This window comes from Ambystoma mexicanum, chromosome 2p (assembly GCF_040938575.1).
Source record: "Ambystoma mexicanum isolate Mex_15411 chromosome 2p, UKY_AmexF1_1, whole genome shotgun sequence".
Taxonomy (NCBI): Eukaryota; Metazoa; Chordata; class Amphibia; order Caudata; family Ambystomatidae; genus Ambystoma; species Ambystoma mexicanum.
Window position 1 is genome coordinate 1,119,716,688 of NC_090923.1, and position 14,229 is coordinate 1,119,730,916.

The 14,229-nt window shown below is 45.7% G+C and overlaps 1 protein-coding gene across 2 annotated transcripts in view; it reads left to right on the top strand.

Moving 5' to 3' along the window:
• Positions 1 to 14,229, top strand: part of RPS6KA4 (ribosomal protein S6 kinase A4) — a 407,770-nt gene that overhangs the window by 103,548 nt on the left and 289,993 nt on the right. For both annotated transcript variants that reach the window (XM_069645153.1, XM_069645152.1), the window contains exon 5: positions 5,080 to 5,187. In XM_069645153.1, coding sequence (XP_069501254.1) covers positions 5,080 to 5,187 — 108 coding nt within the window. The remainder of the gene's footprint in view (positions 1 to 5,079; positions 5,188 to 14,229) is intronic.

Sequence of the window (14,229 nt, forward strand, 5' to 3'; positions counted from 1 at the left end):
GCGGCAATCAATGAGGAATTTGCAGGGTTTTGTCGGGACCTCTACACCAACAAAGATACATGTACACGTGAGGAGATTGATGGTTTTCTCGACACTCTCCCACATTTCACAAGACACCATGGCCCTACTGGACCTTCCAATCCCGATGGCTGACATTACCCAGACAATTTAACACCTGCAGACTGGGAAAACCCCTGGCTCGGATGGCCCAACCTCAAAATGTTGTAACTGCTATAAAGACACCCGTGCCCCATACCTCCTTCAGGTCTGGCATGAGTCTCTTGAGTCGCAGTTACTTCCAGGAACTAAGCGCGAAGCAGTTATCAAGGTCCTATTGAAACAAGACAAACCTGCGTATCAGTGCGGCTCATACCGCCCCCTGTCCTTAATCAATACGGATGTAAAGATATTTGCGAAGATATTGGCCACTCGTCTGATGCCTGTTATGCCATAAATTGTTCAACCCGATAACCGGGATTCATCCTTAGTAGGTCCACAGCACTTACTCTCTACCGCATTTTTTTATATACTGGCGCAAATAGACCCTGGGGCCCAGGCGGTAGCAGCCACATTAGACATCCAAAAGGCATTTGACTCCGTCTCTTGGAGGTTCATGTGCGCTGTATTGTCAAAATGTGGGTTCGGTCAGGGGTTCCTTGAGGCCTTACTCCTTTATACAGCTCCAGTGGCCAAGGTCAATAAGAACGGGCTACTTTCCTCACAATTTACGATAGGTCGTGACACCCGTCAGGGTTGTCCCGTTATCCCTAATATTTTCTAATATAATAGAACCTTTGGCAGATTTAATAAGACTTAACCATATACATTGCGGGGTAGGGATGGCGGTGAACCGCAGACCATCTCCCGATATGCGAATGATGCACTAGTGTTAGTTCGGAACCTACAGGAACATTTAAGGCCTATCCTGGAGGTTTTCTTAAACTTTGGGGAGATGTCGGGTCTCCGAATGAATTGTAGCAAATCAAAGCTTTTCCCGCTTACGGGTACCACTGTCCCACCCGTGTACCTACAGGGGGTTAAGTGGGCTCCAGTAACTATGCACTACTTGGGAGTGACTGTAACTGGACACAGCCCCACGTTGTATGACTGCAACTATAACACATACATGACACAGCTGCGAGCCAAGTTTACGGGATGGGTTCACCTCCCCATTACAATAGCGGGCAAGATTGCACTTCACAAAATGACAGTCCTACCTAACCTTCTATATTCATTACTATACCACTGTGGCCTGCTTATTTCAGCAGCTGGAGACCGACATTTCCAAATTCATGTGGCATTCTGGGGCGGTACGACTGAAGTAGGACACTTTGACACAACCATTTGACAGGGGAGGATTTGCTGCCCCCAACTGTGAGCTATACTGGATGGCTGAACAAGCACAGTAATCTGACCTTTGGTTTGGCGACAGCCCACCCTCTCCCCACATACTGCAAGAGAAACACTCTGCAGGGGACCGGGACCTGCGCTCACTGGTTTTCCCCCCGATATATTTGCCGACGATTGCGGTTTTGATCATGCCAGCGTCGTGGGGCACAAAATATGTAAGGCAATAGACACGCGTGCCCCCTTCCATGAGGACTTCCCCTTGTGGAATTGTGTGCCATCCCTACCACGAGCTGACTCTAGCTTGCATGCAGCATGGGCACAACAGGGATTCCATACATTGGGGTCGCTGTGCCGGGAAGATAACTTCATGCCAATCTCTGATATCTCAGGACTTGCACTTGGTAAATCCTCTGTGGTTGCAATATGCGGGCCTCCAAAGAGCATGCAAAAAATTGTGTAGCTGCCTCCCATTCAAACCTGAAAATACTGCACTATTGGGGTTCGCCCTGACAGCGGGCAACAGCTGCAACAGATTGTCATCCCTATATCGCTTAATCCAAATTCATTCAGGTTTGGTTCATCACAAGATACGAGCCAAATGGGCGGTACATCTCCATCTAGACATAACCGATGAGCTCTGCTCTGACATATGCACGCAGACCCATAAAGTTTTATTTAACTCCCGCTTTTGCCTGATACAGCTAAAGGTATTGCACTGATACCACTACACTCCAGACAGGATAGGCATGTTCTCCAATGAGGGTTCCGGGGCATGCCCACGTTGCAACCTCACTCATGCTGGATACTTTCACGTGCTGTGGGATTGCCCGCGATTCACGACTTTCTGGGGAGATGTGTGTGCAACACTGTCCAAAATGACTGGTACAGATGTCCCCTCACACCATTGCTTTGCCCATTTCACATCTCAAATTCACCATCTGGCACTGTTAGTAAATGTGTACGACCATGTCTCCTTCTGGCCAAACATTGTATTCTTTTGAATTGGAGAAGCGCTGACGTGCCCAACAGTGATCACTGGCTGGAAGATGTGACATGGCCCAACAATATGGGAAAACACTCGGCCCACATTCAACCACCTGAATCGTGACCAACGGATATTTGGAACCCCCTCAGAATGTATCTTCTGCGCACAGCAACAGACTCAGCCAGAGCCTTGACCCCACAACCGATTTAAACTGTTTCTCCGGGGTCATTACCCCCTTACACAGGAAATACCTTAATCTATCCTTTTTGTATGCTTATGTTCATCCTACTGAAATGTGTAACACTTCTTCCTGTACGCCTGAACCCTCTCGTCTCTACCAAATCTATTAAAGCTATCCTATTGTACTGTGTTGTGTAATGTCAAGTGCTTTAATAAAGTTAAACAGGTTCCTTTTAAAAAGTTAAAATGGAAGCTAATAAAATCTTTTCTTCTGGTGTCTTTCCTTCTATGTGGCGACTGTTCCTCCCTGCTCCCCTTATTAAAACCACTCTCAATCCTTCTAACATGGTAAACATTCATCCTAGTTCCCTTCTTCCATATATTCTAAACTTCTTGAGAGGCTTGTCCACTCACAACCTTTGTTGTATCTTAATACTCACTATCTCCTTCCTTCTCAACAATCTGGTTTTCATTTGGGCTTCTCGACTGAAACTGCTTTTCTGTCTGTTTCCGATTCCATTCTTTATGCCCGTTACCTTAAGCTATCCTCAATTCTGATTTTCTTAGATTTGAGCACAGCTTTCAATACTGTTGACCACCCCATTTTGATCTCTACTCTTTCCTCCTGGTGCTTCTCAGGTTCAGTTCTTAGTTGGCTTAACTCTTATCTTTCCAATCGTTCAGTTACCGTTTCTTGGAAAGGTTCATCTTCCTGTTTCTTTCCTTCCCCTTATGTTGTTCACCAGGATTCTGTCCTTGGGCCACTTCGGTTAACTCTCTATGCATCTTCTCTAGCCTCCTTAGTTTCTGGCTTTTGGTTTTCAAGTTCATCTCTATGCAGACACTCAGGTTCTGGCAGTGTTTCCCTTGTTTACCGACTCCAATCATCAGCGTTTGTCTGCCTGTCTATTTGCCATAAAGTCTTGGATGTATTCTCGCTTTCTCTGTCTAAATCCTAACAAAACAAATAATTTTCTTCCCTGCTTCATCCAAAATTCTGCCCCCTCCTTTTATATCTTTTTCATTATTACAGCTTACTCCTTCAAATCAGGGTTGCAGCCTAGGCATTCTCTTTGATTCATAATTTTCTAGCCAGGCTCAGATTGCCATGGTGGTTAAATCTTGTCGCTTTCATCTATATAATATTCAAAAAATTAATCATCTCACTTTTCATGGTACCCAAACTTTACTTCAGTCTGAGTTTTTTTTCTCGTTTGCACTATTGTTGCTCTTTCTAAGTGAGAAATATGTGCTTTGTCCGTTGCAAGCTTTTTACATTTTGCTGTTAGGAATTATTTCCCCTTTCTGCTCACAACACTCCTTATCGCTCTCGTTTACACTGGCTTCCAATCTGGCATCGCTTTGAGTATCTGTTTCTTTGTTTTGTCTTTATATGTATTCATGCTTTAACTCCTCCTTATCTCTGTTCTCATAGACCTCTAAATCTGTTCCGCTTAACTTTTCTTGGACTGTTCCTCGCCCACCATGTGCCTCTTCACAGTTTCATTCTTTTTAGCTTCTTGAGTCTAAGCTTTGGAATTTAGTACCATTGGACATTCGCTCTTTCTCTTGTCAATTTTAAAAGCTTCTCCTGCATTGTGCCTTCTCTGATACTTTCATTTAAATAAAATTTCTCTAGATGCAGTATTTAATCATGTGCTCATGATTTTTGTACCTTTTTCTATACTCTTGTGAATCGTTTTGGATAAAAGCGCTATATTGGCATTAAATAAAGACTTGTGTGAGGATTATTGAGGCCTGAAATAGATGGGAAGCGTTCTACACTGCATGACTTCCAGTTTAACGTCAATATTTCTCTGGTGTGTCAAAGGGGATTCTAAACCTTTTTTTGATTTACCATTTGGCAGAATTACATTTTGACATATATATTTTTACTCCAGAATAGATAAATGGTGAGTTTGGGTTGGGTATATAGAAAGAGGGGGTGAAGGGGTAGGTGAGGGGGGTCTACTGCCAGTTTTTACAGTTAAAAAAAAAACCCAGGAAAAATGTTAGAAATGCAGCTAAATGTAATTTTACCAAATAAATTCAAGGAAACCTCCTAGATCTGGCACAGCTCTACCTTCAGGTTCCAGTGAGGATGGGACTTTACTTAAGTTATACAGAGGTGGCTTTTCTTTACTCTTGTTAAATGCGAAGAGGGGCTCCAGGCCATCACCCTTTCTTTCAAAGCAACAAGAGCATATTTAATCAAACCAAATTATCCCCAAATGATACTGGCAACAGGCCAAATATTCTGGACTATAGTCTGGCTGTGACCTCATTGAATGCAATGCCCCAGTGTGGACCTGAAAGCAACACTTAGAGCTGCTCTCAGACTTCTCAGTCTGAAAGATCGCTCTCTGGATACACTTTAGCAATGCCCTGAGTCACATACTGATGGACCTGATGCTGGCTGCATAAATAAACATACATTCTCTCATTGGGCACCCCTAACACGGCCTAATGGATAAAAACCATTCAGGTTTGAGGGAAACCCATGAGAACCTTCCACGCTACTTGTCTGACGCTGCTGATGTAACACTGTCTTGTCCCTCTCTCAGCTTGGCATCATCTACAGAGACATTAAACTGGAGAACATCCTGCTGGACAGCGATGGCCATATTGTGCTCACTGACTTCGGCCTCAGCAAAGAATTTGTCACAGAGGAGGTAAGCGTGCATGTAGGAGTATGTTGTGGGCAGGCCAATGAGGTGGGCAGCCATCGAGAGATTCTGGAGATGTGTGAGGTGAAATGGTCAATTAGGCACTCTTAACGTATGCATGGTCGTCCAGATGGGGAGAACGTGCATTGTTATTATGGTATGTGGCTATGTTCAGCCAGCAGAGTGTTTGTTCACCTCCGGTTAGGCCCTGGTGAGCAACTGAGAGCTGTGCACACCTGCAAGGGTATAGGACTGAGGGGATGGAGGGAGTTTACATTGTACCCAACCACCAAAGAATGAGTAAGAATCTAAAACAGTTTTATTTCGTAACCCCGGCTTGTCCTTTGACTTTTTGTCTGTTCATCTTGCCTACATGCTCTGTGGCCAGTAAAAGCATATAGCACACTGCATAGTAACTGCATGTAGCACATTGTATATATGCAAATAAAATATACAGAGAAAACTTAAATACATTGGACAATAAACCATCAAGGTACAGAGATTGCTAATGTTGGCTACGCACAATAAGATGTTTGCCTGCATAACAGTAGGTACTGGTGCCCGGAGATATGTAATCAATGAGCAGGTGCTGTGATGTCTCAAAGGGATAGATGCTTCAATAAGAAGTTGATATCTCATTCCTTGGCTTAATAGGAGCTGGATGGGGCTATGCAAAGATTAGTAAGGTGGTCATTCCGAGTGTTGTTGCATATGTTATTTTGAGACTCGTTTCCAGATGTCCGAAGAAGTCAGTGTGGTTACTTCTATAGAGGCCTCATAGAGCAAGTTTTCTGTTTACATAGTCTGGGAACATGTATTTTGAGACTTTGCCGTTGATGCTTGTTATGACAGAATTTCCATTTTTGAGAATTCTAGGGTCACTTTTTAGAGTTTAACATTTTTGCTTTTTCCCTATTTATATTTTTGGATCACTGGCTGGTTTCCTTGTTGGTCAGGGGGACCTGTACTGAAGCCCTGCTGCCTGTGCAACCTTCTTTGGCTTATTTTGAGAATATGATCATGGGTCACCCATAAAGCTCCCACGGGAGCTTCATAAGCACCCATTTGGTGCGCTATGGGGAATCCCCCTTAATTGCTTTTTAGGACTTGGCTGGTAGCGGCTCCTTTTTTAAAATGTATTTAATTTTTTTATTTTATTTTTTTTGGCATCACCAAGGGTGCAAGCCATTTAACCCGCGTTGGCAGCCCAATGCACCTTTTTGGTTACCATTGGGGTACCAATATATTTTTTTAAAGTCCTGATCTCGGCCATTTTGTTTTAGAGGCTATCTCGGTTCAGGGCAACCACAAGGTATGCCTAAAATGTGGGCCCAACGAGGCAGCCTCTAGTTTCTACTGGTTTAGCACAGTCTGTGTCCCAGGGCTGACCATATCGCATCTTGTGGGGTGGTCTGGGTTGAGTGGCAATTTTAGGGGCCAGCCAGATGGCCTGTCTGCCTGACCGTTCCCTCATCCACTGTTGAGATTGGTGGGCTGCCTTAGGCAAGCCCCAGTGAGTGGTGGTATTTAATGGGAAACAGTGTACCTAAGTGCTCTCTTACTACTTTGGACAAGCAGATTAACTTGCCTGCTAGAGAATTTCCTGTGGTTTCCCACCGCATATGGAGTCCCGGGCTGATCTCTGGTTTATGGATTTCTGATTTTGGATATCCATCCTGGGCCTTCTCAGTCTTCCCGCTGATCAGACCTGCTGTTCTGGGACCCTGTATGGCCGTTCTGTCACAGTCTTCCAGTTTTACCGCCAAGCTTTTCCCACGTTTGTGCTGGAAGCTGCTGCTGCATGAAGAGGTTTGAAGACTCCAACATCCCACTATCTTGTCTTGAGGACCATCCTGGGCTCCCACCACCGTCACATTATTTGTAGGAAAGACTTCTGTGGCAGGGCATCCTCTTTGTACTCTGAGCCAACAAATCCTGCTTTGCCTGGTTCCCTGGGCTCCTAGAGTCATTCTTGCCATTGCTTCTGCTTCTGACTTGAGGTGCTGCCTTGTGGGAAGGCCGCTTATTATTTTCTGCGGTCAGTGTCGTCGTTGGTCCAAGGTTGTTGCATCCTGTAAACCGCACATAGAAAAGAAGCCTTCCTACAGGGTTGTTTTGCCACGTAGGAACAGTCTTTCTGGAAGCAAACGCAGTGAGCCTCTGAGCCCTGGGGTGGTGGGTTATTCGAGAAATTTATGCTCGGGGAGTAGTGGCTCTCTGTGGTCGAGATCATTCACAGGGGAGTCTTGAGCACATTACCCTATTGGTTTACATAGGGGCTGTTCCTGTTGGGCTTCATCATCTTCAGGGCTTCTGCTTCTCGAACCAACCTCTGGAACATTTCCTTGGTGTCTTCTTTGGTCCCCTGTGGGGTCTTTTGCCACCAAATCTACACCTGTGTAGTAGAATAAAGATTTTCCATAATAACTTACTAGAAAGTCTTGATTCTATTAAAGACACGGAGGCGAGCATTATGCTTCTCTTTCTTTATTTAAATATTTAAAGAAAGGCTCAGCAGCAAGATATTTTTGTGCACCAAGTGTTATATGAGTAAACATAGAAAAGGGGGTGCACTTAAATATATAATATAACAAGTAAAACATAATATAACAGTAGTATCTTCGGAGTTCTGAAGAAACAAACTCCATTTCCCAGAGTTCCCTAGTGTCACCAAAGAAACATCAACATGTGACTTAGTCCTCCAATGGGTGTCCTGATCCCTTCATAAACAGTCCTAAACATGATGCGACTTCCTCTTTCGAAGCTGCGAACTTGGCTGTCCATGGAAAGGTAGCACTTGAATTTGTTAGATCTGTTGAACAGCTGATCAAGTGGATTTGTCGGCAGGCGCTGTCGAAAAAAGGAGATAGAAAGCAAAATTACTTCATGTATATAACAACCCTAGTTCCCTTATCGGGGTGGGAGAAAATGTCATTGATTATTTATTTATTTCTCATAAAATGCAATCATTTCTTTGTGAGTTTTAGTAACTTATAATAATACATTGTCACAATTAGGAGAGGTGTACAGTATTATTTTCTCATTGGGTGGGATAATGCTCGCCTCCGTGTCTTTAATAGAATCAAGACTTTCTAGTAAGTTATTATGGAAAATCTTTATTCTATGTCAAGACCGGAGGCTCCCATTATGCTTGTTTAAAGCTTACTCACCACAATAGATGCTGGTTGATCTACTGGTTTCAAGTAGAATTGTTTAAATACTGATTCGCTTGCCCAGTCTGCCATTCTCATAATGTCTTCTAGTCGAACTCCAGCCTGAAAGGCTTTAGATGCCATAGCTCCCCTTACAGAGTGAGCTCCGAAGTGCTGGGTATCTATCCCGGCTTGAGTTAGAGTCCAGCGCACCCAGCGCGCTAAAGTGGGGGCGGAAACTGGTTTGTGTGGTTTACGCAGAGCTATCAGTAGTTGCCCGTTGGGGAGGGCTCTAAGGGGGGCTGTCTTTTCTTCATAAACCTTCAGGCATTTCACCAGACAAAGTTTGGGTTGGTCCTTGAAGGCGGGGTAAGAAATTACCCTAGAGTTACATTTCGTTCTTCTGTGTATGTGAAATACAATACCGTCAGGAGAAAAGGTTCTGCCCGCTAGGTCAAGGGCTCTGACATCAGAGACTCTCCTGCAGGAGACTAAGCAGAGTAAAGTAGTAAGCTTGCCCGAGAGGGCTGTACGTGATAGTTCCTCATTATGATGCCATGAAAGGAAAAGATTCAATACTTTGTTAACGTCCCAAAGTTTGTCATAGCGGGAAAGGGGCGGCACTGTAAGTCTTACTCCTTTTAATAATCTGCAGACGAGGTGGTGTTCACCAGCTGGTATCCCTTCAATGAGGTCGTGACCAGCTGAAATCGCTGAACGATATGCGTTCACTGTCCTGTAGGCGAGCCCTCTTTCTACCAGAGATGCTAAGAAATTCAAGATTTCCTCTACAGGTGCTGAAATTGGATGTAAGCCTTTTTCCCGGCACCAGGTGCTCCATGCGCCCCAAGAGTTGGAATATCTCTTAAGGGTGGTAGGAGCCCAGCTTTCCTCAATGAGACTGATCGCCCTGTGTGACATGCCTGGAGTTCTCCATCTTGCCCTGAAATCCTCCATGCTGCCAGGGTCAGAGAACCGTTGAGAAGAAGGGGGTGTCTCTGCCCTGAGGGATCTAGAAGAAGATCTGGAAATTGGGGTAGTAGGATTGGAAAATCCGAGGAAAGTTCCAGAAGGACTGGATACCAGGTCTGAGATGTCCAGACCGGTGCTATGAGGACTAAGTCTGAATGTTCCAGACGGGCCTTCGCCAGGGTCCTCGCTATCATGGTGAATGGGGGAAAGGCATAGAGTACCCCTTGGGACCATTGTTGGAGAAAAGCGTCTGTTGCTGCTGGATCCGGTCTCCAGCTGTAAAACCGTGGTAGCTGTGTATTGAGTCTGGAGGCGAAAAGATCTATGAACATTGGGCCCCAAATCTCCTGGAGGCGGAGGAAGACTCCTCTGTCGAGCTTCCAGTCGCTGTAGTCTGTGGAGTGGCGGGAGTACCAGTCCGCTACCACATTTGATAGGCCGGGAAGATATTCTGCTGTGACTGAGATTCGATGCGCCAGACAGAAGTGCCAGAAGTCCTTGGCTAATTCTGCTAGAGGTCTTGATTTGGTGCCACCTAGATGGTTGATGTATCTTACCGCGGAAATGTTGTCCATTTTTAGCAAGATACAGCAACTCGCTCTGCCTCTGGCAAAGGAGCGTACTGCAAAGGAACCTGCCAGAAGTTCTAGGCAGTTGATATGCAGGCCTAGCTCCTGATAGGACCAGGTCCCTCCTGTGGCTATGGAGCCGCATCTCGCTCCCCATCCGGAGCGGCTGGCGTCTGACTCGATGATGATATCTGGAGCAGATCCGAAAATGGCTCTGCCGTTCCAGGCCTCCATGTGGGTGAGCCACCAGTTGAGTTCTGTCCTCGCTTGGGGAGATAATGTTAGGAGCTGAGAGTATGAAAGACTGTGTCTTAAGTGTTGGCCTTTCAGTCTTTGCAATTCGCGATAGTGAAGAGGGCCGGGAAATATCGCTTGAATGGAAGAGGATAGCAACCCTATCACTCTTGCCAGTTCTCGAAGAGAGAACAGGTCCTTCTGCAGAATCCTGCGAATCTCCCTTTTGGTAGAATGGATCTTGGCTGATGGGAGTCGGAGTTGACAATTCTGGGTGTCCACGACAAAGCCCAGAAATTCCATGTTCTTGGATGGAAGAAGAACTGACTTTTCCCAATTTATAAGGAAGCCGAGACTGTGTAGCAAGTCTATAGCTAGTTTGGTCTCTTTCTGAACTAGCTCTTGCGACTGTGCCATAAAAATGATGTCATCTAGATAAATAATAAGACGAACACCTTGCTCTCTTAGATGAGCTACTACCGGCCTTAGAAGCTTGGTGAAAACCCAAGGCGCTGAAGAGAGCCCGAAAGGTAGGCTTGTGAACTCCCAATCTCGATTCTTCCAGGAAAATCTCAGGTAATTCGTATGTGCCTGATGAATTGGTATCGTCAAGTAGGCGTCTTTCAGATCTAGACGCATGAGCCAATCGTTCGGTCTCAGAAGATCTCTGAGCATGTGTATACCTTCCATTTTGAAATGGCGGTAAATGATGTATTCGTTGAGAGCTTTGAGGTTTATGACTGGTCGTACTTTTTCTTTCCTGCGGACTAGGAATATGGGACTGAAAAACCCTCCCTGGCTTTGACAAGGGCGAATTGCTCTCTTCAGACAAAGATTGTGTATTTCGCTGTCTAAAGCGATTTGATCTGTCTGAGACATTACTATTGGAGTAGGGCGACATGTCTGGATGGGCTGCTCGAAAAATTCTAGGCGTAGGCCCCGAACTGTGTCCCTGACCCAGGCGTCTCCTGATAAGGTATCCCAAGCATTTATAAACATCATTAACCTCCCACCTATAGGAGTCATGGGCGCTGGCGCTGCTATAAGTACACTGACCTGTAGATTGTTGTTGGGCTGGGTATCTGGCCGATCTTCTCCAGGGGCGCCCTCTTCCACGACCTCTTGAGGGAAAGAAGGTGTCGGAGCGCTCTTGCCAGGAATTATGTTGGCCTCTGGAGTGTTGAGATCTTTTGTCGAAGAAATAACGGCCGGAGGAGCGACCTCTGCCTCGTCCGGCCCTGGTGAAAACCTTGGACGCGAAGACTCTTTTTATGGAGGCTTGTGCTTTGTCCAATGCTGTAAATGTTCCCACGAATTTCGCCATTTCCTTCATAAAAGGATCTCCAAAAAGCAGACCTTGTGCTGTTGGACCGGACTCTGTGTCTGCCAGCTCGCTCAGTTTGGCGTCTATTTTATATAGGATGCCTTTTCGGCGCTCTGTCGAAATAGCACAACTGGCGTTGCCTAGAAGGCAAATTGCTCGTTGAACCCAACCAGAAAGTATTACCGGGTCAATGGGGTTAGAGGAGTTTATTGCTTCTTCCGCTAGATCTGAAATCTTGGCTAGTGGCCCCGCCACGTCTAGTACTTTGTCCTGGCAGGACTTCCAGGCACGGTCTATGCCTTTCCTTGGGTCTTTTACGTTTTTACCTAGGAAGGTAATCATCTTTGAATCTAGTTCTGGTGTTAGAGCCACTTTGTCCGCAATATCCGGACGTGGACATTCCGCTCGAAGTCTAGCTCTGACTTCTTTATCCAGTGGCTTACGTAGCCTGAAATGAATGTATTTTGATGTCTTTGAAGATGGTTCCCAGTCTGTGGATCTGGGGTGCATAAGGTCTTCCGGAGTAAACATCCCCTCTGCAGGAAGCTTGTTTCCGGTTGTGTTCTTGGGGATGGGGTCTGCCGCAGTCCCAGAACCAGAGGGTTTTGAACCCTCTATTTGAATTTCCTCTTCAGATGAGGATTGAGAAGGATCAGCGTCGTAGACGCTCTTGTTTTGGTCATCTTCAGTGCCCTGTCCATATCTCTCTGGGCTGGAGGGTACATTTTCCCTCATTTCTTCCTCTGGGTAAGAGGGTTCATGGGAAGAGGTTACCTTCCTGTTCATAAAGGCTTGTTTCAGCCTGGAGAAGGCGTCCGAAACGGCAGCTGTGGCGTCTGTTGGCTGGCTCGGGGGGGTCATAGAGCTTCTGCTCTTGCGAGCCGGTATACATCCCCCTTCCGTAAGGTGCTTCCTCTTTTGCGTTCTCTTCCTCCCAGGGGGGGGAGGTCCCTCTTAAATGCTCTTCCATAGTTTCTAGGCGTTGTTGAATGGGAATGAGCATGTCTGTTACTGCTTTCCTAATACTGGTCTCCACAGAGGATCCCAGTACTTTTTGTAAGCTGTTAGCCATTGCCACCTCATCTATATAGCAGTGATCTTCCTCCGTCTCAGACCAGGCCTGATCTGATTGGGGTGAGTACTGCGCTGCCATAATAAAGTTTAAGCACCTTACTCACTTTTTTTTTTTTTTTTTTTTTTTTGTCTTGTCTTCTGGGCTCTTGAACGCCTTCTCTCACTGCCCAGTAAATCAGTTCAGCTTTCTTTATAGAATGCTGAACGGGAGAATTTTCTCGCCTCTTTTTTTTTTTTTTTTTTAAATTTATGCAAATTATGTATTCAGATATATTTTCCCGCACTCGCGTGCGAATTCCTGTCGGTCCGATGGAAAGAAGTATGTAATGCTGCCGCCTGAGGAGAAATTTCCGGCGCTCGAGTTCGCAGAGACCGTTATAAAATGCGGGTCATGCGCACTCGAGCGCCGGATAGAGGAAGGGACCAGGAAGAGCAGGAGCTCCCCTGGTGGCTAGTGGGCGGCACTGGGGGCAGTAGTAATGCCACGCCGGCCTCCCCGTGCCCGAGGAGATTACCGATGGGTCGGGGAAGCCGACGCGAGCCCGCAGAGAGGTCCGCCTGAAGCGGAAGAAAAAACAGCTGGCGGAGCAATGCCGCGCCGGCCTCCCCGTGCTCGAGGAGAGCACCGATGGGTCGGGGAAGCCGACGCGAGCCCGCCGAAAAGAAAAAACAGCTGACGGATTGTGTCAGCGCGAGCGCGAAGCGAGGCGAGGCCTCGAATTCCGCGGTCTCCGACGAAGGCAATTGACCAAAATGAAATCAATTTAAAGGCAAGGTACGCTCATAAACGATAATTAAACATATATATAACAATGTCAATTATTATGTAAAATGAAATAGCGTGTCATAATCAGATGTAAACATGAAGGTACTTATCTCTTGCTGTGAGCAGCAAAGAAAGAGGAAGTCGCATCATGTTTAGGACTGTTTATGAAGGGATCAGGACACCCATTGGAGGACTAAGTCACATGTTGATGTTTCTTTGGTGACACTAGGGAACTCTGGGAAATGGAGTTTGTTTCTTCAGAACTCCGAAGATACTACTGTTATATTATGTTTTACTTGTTATATTATATATTTAAGTGCACCCCCCTTTTCTATGTTTACTCATATAACACTTGGTGCACAAAAATATCTTGCTGCTGAGCCTTTCTTTAAATATTTAAATAAAGAAAGAGAAGCATAATGGGAGCCTCCGGTCTTGACATAGAATTGGGACTTAGCTGCCTTTTCGTCATGCATACGGATTACCTACTGATCTTGTTCCGTTTATTTCTCTAGTAATTTTCTATTCCCCAGAAACTCTTCTAAAACTAACTTTTGGGCTACCTACCTGCCCTGAGACATTTCTCCTGCATCCAGTTTGGGCCCATTGAGTTTCTGGCCAAAGGCTACAGTTTTCACATGTATGTGTGATTTAAATGCATTTTTAAAGTCACGCTCTGCACTTCTACAAATGTGACACTGTCTATTTTTCCCTGAAGTACTTTGTCTTGGTAATTTGTGTGTGTGTGTGTGTGTGTGTGCGCGTGCCTGACCCTACTCACGGTTGAGCTCTACCTTTCTGTGGTGTGGTATCGTGCTGCAAGCTTTTCCTCATCTTCCCTTCCGGCGTTAATCACAGGAACATCAATGTCTGCAGTGTTGGACCTAAGGTGGGGTGTCCCTGGTGCCTTGCAGGAATCCCTGAGTGACAAGGTCCTGCGGGTAAATCTTACAGCTT